Here is a 12,648-nt window from a genome sequence, read left to right as displayed (position 1 = left end):
TCCAATGTATGCAAATCTCAGCTGCTTAATGATAATGTATGTGATAATAGCGTGGTACTAATTAATTTATAACTTTGCACTGAGGAGGCTGTTCCAGTGGCTAATATGATTCTATTACAGCAATTAGCCCACAATGACACTGGCTAGGTCACTCACACACAGACACACACCTTACAGTATGCAAATCTCACTCTGTCAGTGTGTTTCACCCGATCTTGCCTGTCCCCATGTTTCATTTTTACTATGTCCTGCCTCTGTCTCTTTTCCGTATTGTCTTGATCATATTGACCGCCTCCACTAACACCAGGAAATGAATACACTTCTATAAAATAAAACCTTGGAGACTTTTAGAGAATAAAAGCAAACTGGGCAGAGGCTCTGTTTTTCGCACCATGGGCCATATGCTTTATGTGTGAGGCTATTGTTTAGATCATTACCTAAAATCAAGAGATCTGTCGGACTCCTTGACTTTAACTTTGACTCAGCAGCACTGACAGCCAACTGACGGCAGAGGCCAACTATTAACCAGCTGCTGCCAGCCTCCTGCCAGCCAGTCACTTGGGAAACTTGGCTAGACTGCTGGCACAATCACCCTGGCTGCACAGTTCAGTAGTAAAAAAACAATGCCAACAACCACAGCCAACAGGTAGCCAAGAGAACAGCAGCGCTGAGTGTTTATCTGTCCCACCAACAAGTTTGTTTATAACCACCAATGGAATAATTTAAGTCTTCTTTATGGTTATTTATCAGCGGCTTTTGTCTTTTGCTGTTTATGTATTGTCTCTGTGCACTGGCACAGATGTGTGAATTCATGCATCTGTGATTAACAAGTATCTTTCATTTTAAGTGTGCACTTGTATGTAAGAGAATGTGTACTTACTGTCTTCTGCGGTGCGCAGGGTTGCCCAGGGGCCGACTGTCTGCCCATGTGTGTGTGAGACCACCACTCTAAACATGTACTGGGAGTACGGTGACAGGCCCTCGACATGGTAGGAATAGGTGTCTGTTGCGTTCTCTATAAGCCTAGGAGTTAAAGGACACAAACATACATTTACTGACACACATTTAGATCTGGCCAAAATGTGCTACGCTAGATACTAGATTATTCTAGATGCAGGGTTCCTCATGAAAAATGATCTGTTAGTCTATCTAGAGTTTGTTGTGACAAAAACATGACCAAATTTGTCACCATTAGTCTTGTTTACCGTTGTGATGGATTTCCTTTATCATGACCATATCTTTCGTGTTATGTTATTGACAGTTTTACAAGTCGTTACTGTCTACTTTAGCCCAAGTTTTTCCTTTTTAACTTTATCCTCCATCTCCTGTTTTGCCCTTTGATGCCTGATCTTGGATATTCAGTGGTGAACAGCTCCCCATTATGTGCTGGTCAGCTAAGGTAAGTCCACATATAACCACAGTTACAATGGAAAACAGACCTGTACTTTCTGCTGCTAACTATTTCACATTTTAGCCAGTTTTATCCCTTATACTGAACGTGCAGCGATTATTTGAACTGTGTAGGAATTTTGTGAAGAGGTGAAGAGTAGGAAATGAAAATGACAAAGATCTGAACAACCACAAAGGAGTTGTTAAGTATTCAGTAGCAAAAAGCTACTTGTACAGAAAAATGTTGTGATGAACGTATTGTGTATGAAACAGAAGATTTTGCTTAAATATGGTTTTTTTTTCCTCTGTAAATGGGAAAGTCTAATGTGTCTCAGACATAAATACATCTCATACAGACTTTAATCTCGTTGTAACTGTTTTATTTGTTCTAATGTGTTCTTTCTAAATTAATTTTATTTTAAGTGTGCTGTTATAAAAGTGTCAAGAGACACCTTTCACATGGTCACTAAACAGGGACTATCTTCACATTTTGTACAATATCTGTAGAGCTTTTTATCACATTCCCGTGTCACACCTGATCCCATCTCATATAACAATACAAAGGAATCTGGGAAAAAGTAAAAGAATATTGTCATAAATGAGGGACCGTTGACCATTTAGCATCAGATGGATAGAAGGGATGAATGAATGAATAAATCAGGGAACAATGAGATTTCCATAGCAGAGGAGGAGGAGGGCATGGCTGTCTGATATATAATACATGTAGCTAGTCATTTATTTATTACCACAGAATGAGAGCCTCCTCTTCTTGGATTAAATTGCAATTTGTTGTCAGGAAGCATGTAATGAATACATATCAGATGCACACCCTCTCTCTCTTTTTATTCCATCACATTTTCTCTACCTCTCTCTGCTCTTTGATTTTTTTGTCTTTTTGACTCTACCCCCGTCTCTCCAGCTCATTTCCTCTCTGTTTTTCTGATGGTCTGTCATATTGATGTGACATATTCAGCTGTGCTGTATAATGTACCCCTTTATATGTACATGTGTATGCATATGTGTGTACACATTTTTTAGGTGCGCATATACATTATGTGAAACGTATCTTTCAGTGTTGCATGTGTCACTCTCTCATTGCTTTTTATTAACATATGCCTCTGTCTCACACCACTTGCATGTGCTGTGGCCAACTGTGTGCAAACTCTGTATCTACTGTGTCTGTGCATTTTTAAAGCCTAAAAATAAATGAATCTAAAACTCACTCTCACCTTTTTACAGGCCTCTGAGGGGACGTCCTCATTTGCAGGCTGTAACGGAGTGGGCCGGGTGCGTTGGAGTGGGCAGGGGCGGACCAGGACACATTCAGGCTGCTACTAGTTGCATGAGCCAACCTCAGAGGTGACAACCCATCTGGAGCTACAAAAGGGAAACAGACAAGATGGTGAGAGACAGGAGGAAAGAACAGGTGATGAAGGATGGAGGTGATGAAAAACAAGGTAAGAGGAATGAAATGAGGATAGAAAAGAGATCAAGAAAAACAGAGAGAACAAAAAAAAAACATTGACATTAATCTAATTAATCAACTGCATACTGAATGAATGACACCTGCCCTCCATCTAGATATGGTTCTGCTTATAGTGTACAGAGTACAAAAAGAAGAGATGATTGAGGAAAGAGGAGACAGGAGTGAAGAGAGAGAACAAAAGAGGAAAAAACACAACAGCAAAAGAAAAAAAATCCTTATAAAAGGAGGCTGTGAGTGCCAAAAAGAGTTCAGATTTACGGATATTCACCCACTACAACGTCTCTCTCATACACACACACAAGTATACACACACACAAAGCATTGTGACCCCACTCTCTCAACAGTGCCCCTCTTTTCCAGCTGAGCATGATAGCATAGTGCTAGTGTTGGAAAATCAGTAAAAACATCTTGATTCAGTGTGATAGCTGTGCTCTTAACGGAGAACGGAGAAGATGCGGGGAAAGACGGAATAAGAAAGAGATAAGGACAACAAATAGAAGGAGGAAATGAGAGTGACTGTAGTGTTGACTATGTGAAATAAGAGTAGGCCCTCCGATGTATAAAGTGACCCTTCAATCAAACACACTGCTCTCTTTCCACTACAACAAGACTGATTGCTGAAGACATCTTATCCTAAAGATGGCTGTTACAAACACACACACTCACACACACCCACACACACACACACACACACACACACACACACAATATGTGAAAAAAGCCTCCAAATGCTATTTCAACACTGGTTCAAATTTAAAACCAGTCGTAGTTCACTCACATAAATCTTCACATTAATCCACATTCTTTACCTTAGTACAGTGCATATACATAGAAACACACATTTAAAAAACATCACACAATCCCCCCAAAGTGTGTGTGTGTGTCTGTCTTTGTGCATTTTTGTTAAAGGCCCTGACTCTATTTGCAGTTTTGTCACTTCCCTCACATCCAGTTTGTCTCCTCCTCTGAGTTGCTGACTCATTTCTTATCAATCTGTTTAGAAGAGGGACAGATTGGACAACTGAAAATGCAGCAACAAAAACAAAAAACGAATCAGTTGGAATGGACATAAAATAAAATAATGTTAAAGCAAGATCCAGCTTTAAGTGTTGCCTACAATCAGTACTTATGGAAATAATTCAGTCTGTGTTTCTTCTAAGTTTCTTATCAATTTCCTATATATTTTATTAAACTGACATCTTATGCAACTTGTAGATCTAAATCACTAGGGATTTTTACAAGCCTAATGTTTTTTGTTTTTTTTAATTTTAACAGCTAAAAAAGGTAAGATTACTGCATTATTGAATTTTAATCAATAAAATATGTTTAATGCCCATCTGTGGTTTCTATTTTTTAATAAAATAGACTCTCCAGTAGATCAGCAAAATTGTCATTCCCCGAGTGTGTAATTCTTGAAACACGAGTTGATTTCTGCCTCTCTGACACACACACACACACACACACGCACACACACACACGTACGCACACACGTACGCACACACAAAACACATACATCACAAAGACACACACTGTTGGTGAGCCTGTGTCTCTCTCATGCTGTGTTAGCAGGTACAATATCAGAGGTGTCACTAATCGTTTTAAACTATGCACTTTTATGTTCACTTCTCTCTCTCTGCTCTCCTCCTCCTCTGCTCTTCTGTCTCTTGCTCCACTATCTTCTCTCTGTTCTTTCATAGAACAAGGACGCATCAAGACAGTTTGCCTTAAAGAAGTCTAAAGAGATGCCAGAGGCACAGAGGTAGAAAGAGAGATAGAAAGAGAGGAAACGTCTGGTATTTAAAATTTATACTTTCTTATGCCTTTGTTTTGAACTTGAACAGTAGAACTTTCCGAAGTCTGTCTTTTGTTGTTCTCTAACTGAGACATGGGTGTGGTGTGCGTGTGTGTGTGTGCAGATGTATTCAACACTTTTGTTAACATTAGGTAAAGTGGGAAAATGTGTGTCTATAGGTGTGTGTGTGTGTGTTGCCGCCTGGTTACCATTATCTCCAGACTGCTCTGATCAGCTTTGACATTTATCAGTATGCACAATCAGCCTCTATTCTACACAATTACAAACACACACACACCCAACACACACACAAAAAACTGTGCGCTGTGTAAATCAGAAATATGTGTTCAGACCATTAAGTAAAATCAATGGTGTGTGTGTGTGTGTGTGTGTGTGTGTGTGTGTGTGTGTCTGTGTTTGTCACTGCTACTCATTGAATAATTGTTTTTTTTTTCTTTTGCATAGCAAGCTATAAAAATGAACCTTTCCAGTTCATAAGAATGGCAATTAAAATCAGAGTAATGAGATAAAAATGTTACAATGGTTCACAGCTTGTGTGTCGAGTTGAAAACAAAGCTACAATTATAGCCATTTAAGTCATATCATACACGAGTTAGTGGAGGACAAAAGTGCCTTATCATAATAGAGGCCGTAACCCCACTATCGTACTCTTGTATTTTCTAAGTATGTGATCAAAAATCTGTTTGCACATGTGTATTTCCAATGAAAATCAAGTTTGTGAGGTGAATGTTTTTGTGTGTGTGTACCTGCTGGGTGCGTGGTAACATTCAGTGGCAGGCTCTCAACACAACCCAGTGTGTTACAGCCTCTGATCCAGAAGCTGTAGTTGGTGTAAGGCTGCAGGTCGGTCACCGACAACCAGCTGCCCGCTGCTGTACTTCCATCCAACACACCATCACCATCTAAGAGACAGAGAGAGTCACACAAAGACAGACGTGTAAGGTCTTAGGCCAAGCATGGTGTATATACTCACCTAGTGAGGAGGAGGAGGAGGACATAAATTTATTGCATATTTGATTGATTTCTTGGCAAGCAATTACTGTGATGGCCGGAAAAAGCGATTCATAAAAGACACTGACAATTCTCATTGGTTGGTCAGTCGCTTGTCTTACTTTCATAAGGTCCTGTGTCTACCACAATGATTTTGTCCTAGCCAAAAGTGCCAGGTGCCCATCTGAAAACTAGGTAGGAGCAGTGGAGGGCTTTGAAGGCACAGCATGTTTTTAGCAGACACTTCAATTGCATCTGGTTACCATGATAGTGAATATCTGCAAAAGTAAAAATGACAGAAGAGGAAGAGTATTTAGTCTGGATGAATGGAAGGCTGAAGCACGTAGGAAGACGGACCCGCCAGTCTATGAGGCCAGCAGCATTATGTTTTTCCTCATTGTTGTTCAGTAACTTTTGTAAATGTAGGCTGTGACAGTTGGTCTTTGTGGCATTTGTCACGGTATTTGTACCCAAAGTTGAAAAACTCAGCGTCCAGCAAAAAACATAACAAGCTCTCAACACCTCGTCATGCTGCTGGCATGAATACATGGTGCTCCCATTGCAAAAAACAACAACAACAAAAAAACCACTTTGGTTGACACATAAAACTTTCAGACAAACTCCCGCACATAGTCTAACCTGCAAAAATAATAAATTTACTGCTGCATTTCAGTGAAATATAAACTTATTGTGACACCAAAAGGTCGTGATAAATTCATAATTTTTGCAAGTTAGACAGTGTGCGGGAGTTTGTCTGAAAGTTGGGACCTGATCATCCCTCTCCTACGCACCTGTTTTCAAATAGCTGTGCAGAGGATTATTTTTCTCTGGACACACAACACTACCACGTAACATGCACTCAGTCCGCTGTGGCCAGTTTAGTTAGTTTAGTTAGTTAGAGATAACGCACATTTTTTTTCCTACATCAACAAATCAACTGGTTGATGTCGAGTTTCGGATTTCAATCGACAAAAATTTTCTTTGGTTGACCACAGTCCTTAAAGATTCATTGAAAAACAGAGAGAAAATGGAGGAGAATGAGTGAGAGTTCAAGAGAGGGGAATACTGACTGAGATTAACTGAGAGTGATCAAAAGAGAGAGGTCTCTATAGCGAGGTTATGCAAGGATAGTCAAAGAAAAAGGATCAGAAAATTACACTATGTAAGCCTATCCAATATATTTAGATGGACACACACACATACACACACAAACACATATCAGTTTTGTGTGAACTGATGAAGGCAGTGTGTATCAAAGAATCAAGGGGTTGTGGGTAACTAGAGCGAAACACCATCTTTCTCTTTCTTCCACACCTCTTCTATCCTTCCCTCCACTCATTTTAATCTGTCTCTTCCTCTGTGAGGAGCAGATCAAAGTCCCTGACTCTGCGTGTGTGTCTGACAGAGAGAGACTTGGTGAATATGTGTGGGTTAAAGGATGATTGTGTGTTCTGCTGTTTCCCCATGCTCCTGTTCTCATCTTGTTCAATTTTCTTCTTCCCCTTTTCTTTCTATGTCCAGTTCTCCTCTTCTGTTTTGTTAGTCTCATCCGCTGTTTTGTTGTTCTTCATGTCTTATGTTGTTTTTACTCGCAATCTTTTCTAATACATCTATGGAAATATGAGCTTCTCATCTCTCCTCCTCTCTATATACTATTGTTTACCAATACATGTCTTTGTTCTCTCTTCCATCTTCACACCAATGTTTTGCTCTGGAATCCTATATCCTCTCCTCTCTCAAGTCACTGGCAAAAAAAAACACCTTGTCTTTTTCACACCGCTCTGGTTTTATTACTGCTTCTGTCACTTTCCCATTTCATGCCTGACTTTCAGTCTAAGTTGGCATTGTTGGTGAGGAGTGTGTTTGTCCGTGTGCACACACATATATGTCTCTACATTATCCTGTTTTACTCACCAAAAAAGAAATACTTAAACCTACTTTACTACCTAAAAAAAAACACTTGGCAGTCTTGATATCAGTGATAATATTGTACTGTACTAGAAGAAAGCAGCAGTGACGTGTATTATATAACAGACAGTATATCAAGAACTATGAATACCATTAAATAGGAAAACATGCAATACCGTGTAGTGTAATAGCAGTTTTTGTATTTTTCCATCTATTAGTTTTGTCCACCACAGTGGTAAGACACCTACAGAAAAAGGCTTTGACATTTTGACATGCCAAAATGTCTGCTGTGGGAAAGTTCTATTGTAGGGATACTCGACATGCTTTGCCCGGGGTCACTTCGGCAAAACGACAGGAGGCCAGGGGCAAGTCACAGCAGCCCTGCACAGGTCAGGTGTCCTAGGGGTGCTTCTAGAATTTGGGGCTTAGTGTGGACCTCTGTCAGGGGTCTGGAGACTTTGGCACTTTTTTTTGAATAAACAAGCTCTACATTGAGGCTTTGTTATGAACATTATTCACATTAAAAGAAAAGTTGAATTATTTTATTTTTTATTGTGAATTAAAAAATGGTTTCGAGGCCACCTAGCACTCTATCATGGGCCAAATTTGGCCTACAGGCCACAAATTGTGTGTCTGTGGTCTACTGCCTCCATTAATGACCATTTATTAACTATAATAATAACTTATTTGTGTCTTTTGATTGTGATCTGAATTGTGATTATTAAAAAGTCCCCCCATTTAGTGCCTGTTAAATTAATAACTTTACAGATTACAGATTCTGCTCCTCATTTTTGATGGAATGGTGCCTGACAGTGTCTGACAAGCTTTAAAAATAACCTTTCTTTATGCTTTGACAGCATTCGAGTGCATGAGTGAGACCTATAGAGAAGCAGCTTTTACTGTCCTCTCATTTATTACGTCCACATCGCCTCCATGACAGCCTGACCTGAGAGCATTACAGTCAGGTTACAAGAAAAAAGTCAATACACAGCTTTTTAGCTTAGTTTTTAAAGTTGGTTTATGTTATGGTGTCTTAGAAAACCCCTACATCTTAATAGCAATGTGTCTATTGCAAACCTGGGTTTTCTTAAAGCCACACAGAAGATGCAGCAGGTTAAGTAGACAGCTGAGGCTGTCTTTAAGGCAGACCCACCATGGACCCGTTTTTGTCTTTTTTATATGGAGGGCCAGGGGATTTTTCGAGAGATAGCAGGTCAACAGTATTATGCTACACAGAGGTGGTACAGCTTACATCATCTGAAAACAGGGAACCTGGAGATTAATTTGTGTGTCAATTTTTTTAAGTTACAAATTTGAACTAAACATTGTATTTTGGTTTGGTGTGTTGACCTTTGACCACCAAAATAAAACCGGTTCATCCTTGAGTTCGACATTTGTGCCAAATTTAAAGAAATTCCCTCCAGGTGTTTTCAAGTTATCATGTTCACGGGATGGACAGATAGACGTACAGACTTGCACACATAAAGAAGGTCAGACGGACAACCTGAAAAAATAACACAATACCTCCAGTCCTGGCTGTCACTGGCAAAAGATTGGTTTCACTACAATGAAATGGCTAACATTACCACGGGCACTAGCATCATCAAACATAAATACCATTGGGCTCATTGAATAGACGAGAGTCTCAGCTTTCCAGTCATACCAAATTTATGTAATTCCAAGATTGTTTAAGGATCCTTCCAATATGAAATAAAATAATAATTTCTATGCATGGAAAAAACTGCATGGTTTCAAGCAGAAACTGTATGGGATTAGCAAAAAGTGAGTATGTCTTTAAAGGGAAGACTTGTGGGTACTCACAGAACCCATTTTCATTTTCTTTCAGATGTCTTGAGGTGAAAAGTCAAGGGTCCCCTTTAAAAATGGCCATGCAAAGTTATTGAGCCACCTTCCCAACAAGTTTGCATGACCTGATTGGTACAAACGATTGCCTTAGGTCATCTAGTTTCATGATACCACTACCTAGCCATAAAAAATGGGCGCACAGCCTCTTAAAAACAGTTATGGTGGCCAAGATCGCCAGTGGTCACATGGGTCTCTTAAGGTTAAGACAAAATCTACATTTATGTTTGCCTGGTGAGCAAATAGTGAAATAGTGTAGTCAGATTTGAAAAGAATAGAATATGTAGAATATGGTATTCTGAAAACATGTTGCCTGGTGAAATTGTATATTACCTTTTGCGTGTGTGAGTGTGTGTGAGAGAGAGAAAGAAAGTTTGGCTGCACGTGTTACCTTTGCTTCTGTAGTACAGTGTGTAGCTGAGGTTCCCATTCGCTCTAGGTGGGGATGTCCAGCGGGCTCGGAGTGACCGAGAGCTCTGATTGGTCAGTTCCAACAGTATAGGGCCTTCTGGGGCCATCTCCAATGTACGCATCTCCACCTGATTTAAAGGGGAAAAGAAAAGACACACAAGCACACTTACGTTCAACTGCTCAAAAGAACAGACACGTAGGATTTGCTTCGCTTTACACATCTGATCCACATTACTTCTTTACTCCTCCTTTCTTTCTCTCTCCTGCCACATTCCTTTCCTATTCCACTAACTCTGCTCTTTTCCTCTTTCCACCATCATCCCGCTCTCTTCTTCTGTCTCATTTCCTCCTGTCTCACGCTCCTGTTACCCTCTCCTCTGCTGCCCTTTGCATCCTTACTTTCCACCTCATCTCTCACTTTGCTCTGACCATTTATTCTACCCTCATCATTTCACTCTTTTACCCCGAAACTCCCTCCTTCCCTGACTGCTTTCTCGACTTCTTCCCGTCCATCCTGTCATCTCCTCCTCTTCTCCTCTTCACCCTGTTCTTACCCCTCCCCTTCCCAGCATCCTGTCCTCCTGTTCTGCTGTGTCAGCCGTTCTCCTGGTGTTTGACTAAATATGGCGTCCGTATTGGAAAAATGCCCCAAAATATGGCCTGTCGTCAGAGACATCGTTGAGTGTGGAGTGGCATTTGCTACCAAATGTCACTGTCGCCACGCCAACCTCGTTATTGAGCCGAGAGAATCGATCACCTTTATGACGCTCTGTGACACACACACACACACAAACACACACACACACACACACACACACACACACACACACACACACACACACACACACGCACTTAGACACACACGACACACATACACTTTGTAAATGTCTGAGTAGGCATTCCCATATGTGAACCCATGTTTTCATGTAGTGGTTAGTTACAGTGATAATCTGCATCATAAAAATATCAGTTTAGCTATTCTGGCTGTTTCATCTCACCAAGTGTGATTTGATTCATCCAATAGAGAATTTTATGGAGCTTTTACATTGGCTGCTCTAAATGCTCTAAAACTGTTGGGTAGGTCTAGAGAATATGTTGTGTACTACAGGAGCAGAGTTTTCTGTGTGTTGTAGTAGTGGCAACTACAGGTCATGTGGGGAAAGACTCTGAGAAGTGAACTCACAGGTTAACAGAAAAAAAGAAGAGTTTCTGCAGAAATTTCAAGGACAAAGATGTTTAAGTATTATCAACACTGCTTGATTACTCCATAGTCAACATGCAGAAACACCACAATGACTTATAAAACATGCCTATCTTCAAATATATCACAAAGGACCTTGCAGTTTATTGTATTAATCAATCAATTAATTAGTGTGTTTACTAGTAAGAAGTTCACTGACCATTGGTCCCTTGCCACAGCCCCGTGACGTACAGGCCTGCAGCCTGAGTACGTGTCGGCTCCATGGAGAGAGTCCTTCCACCAAAAAGAACCTCTGAGAGAAGCTGGAGTTTAAAATGAGAAGTCCGTCCAGCCAGAGACCGTAACTGGTTATAATGCCTGTCAAAGAACACATCTGATTATAAAATGTATGAGGCACAGAAAAGGAAAAAAATGACAAGGGCAAACTGTTTTCTTGACACAGTAAGCCTGATGTTAGCTGGGTCACCAATGACTAGAACTTTCCTGAGTGACTTTGAACAACTTTAAGTGTTAAATGTCTCAAAATAAGTTTAATGTACATAAGTATCTCTGTACAGCACATAATTCACCTTGTAAACATAACCAATGTGTTGCATTCATTGCCTGCCCTGAACAACTTCAGGCTGTTCTCATGAACTGTTGTTACGTACTGTATACCACTACAATTTGTATATAACATGTTTTCATAAGCCAGTAATTCAGGTATAACCCTGGTAATTGGGAGGGGTGCATTCACGCGCAGGTGAAAGGAAGTAGTATAAATAATGAAAGTCTGCATAAGGAAGCAGGTTGGGGCAGTGTATGGGTCAAACAAACACAGGACTTTTACCCAGGAAAATGTTGTTCAAGACTGTGTGAAAGTTGTTTTAAGGTATGATGTCACCATGTTTCTCTTTCTAAACCTAATCTGTGTAACTTTTCGTGAAATACTAACATTGTGTTAGATACATAACATGACAACGCCATCCGTAGGGTGCTAATTCATTACATATCCTACGAACCACTATATGACTATATGTTGACTCAAATACCCAACTATAAAGCAAAACACCTGTACACGGCCAAAGAAACTTTTTGACATTCATTCATGTTTGAAAATCCTTCAATTTGAACTTGATGGTGTAATAGTAGGACAACACACTTCTGTGTCATTTTTCTGAAAGTGTGTTACACATTTTCTTTGGCCTCATTTTCAGAAATGTGTTTTCTGAGATGTGCACTTTTTTTCTGATGCTATTCACGCACTGCTGCCACTGGTTACTCATACATTACAGGACTGTGTCCAGACTACCAGGAATTCCAATCACAAAGTGAGCTTTGCTATGTTGGGATGCAGTCTGGGTCATTGGATTACAATGCAAATGAAAACTGACTTAGGGGCTCCAGACCTGCCAGTCAATGTGTCCTAGTGTGATCCAATGATGAAAACAGCACTGAAATGACAAATGTAACCATAGGCGTTATGAGGATAAAGACCCTCTAAAGGACAGTAGTACCGAAGCGAACATGCACACACACAAATGTGGGTGCAAATAGGTGAGCATACACACACATCGACACTCCCCACAGGCACACAAAGACACACAC

General features: G+C 40.2%; 1 protein-coding gene across 1 annotated transcript in view; it reads right to left on the bottom strand.

The window, feature by feature from the left end:
* Positions 1-12,648, bottom strand: part of ush2a (Usher syndrome 2A (autosomal recessive, mild)) — a 286,437-nt gene that overhangs the window by 115,544 nt on the left and 158,245 nt on the right. The window contains exons 45-49 of the mRNA XM_049604025.1: positions 11,261-11,418; positions 9,841-9,988; positions 5,435-5,590; positions 2,619-2,766; positions 881-1,023 (exon numbers count right to left, since the gene is read on the bottom strand). Coding sequence (XP_049459982.1) covers positions 881-1,023; positions 2,619-2,766; positions 5,435-5,590; positions 9,841-9,988; positions 11,261-11,418 — 753 coding nt within the window. The remainder of the gene's footprint in view (positions 1-880; positions 1,024-2,618; positions 2,767-5,434; positions 5,591-9,840; positions 9,989-11,260; positions 11,419-12,648) is intronic.

This window comes from Epinephelus fuscoguttatus, linkage group LG2 (genome assembly GCF_011397635.1).
Source record: "Epinephelus fuscoguttatus linkage group LG2, E.fuscoguttatus.final_Chr_v1".
NCBI lineage: Eukaryota > Metazoa > Chordata > Actinopteri > Perciformes > Serranidae > Epinephelus > Epinephelus fuscoguttatus.
Note: the sequence above shows the minus strand (reverse complement) of the source record. Positions and strands in the feature narration are given on the sequence as shown.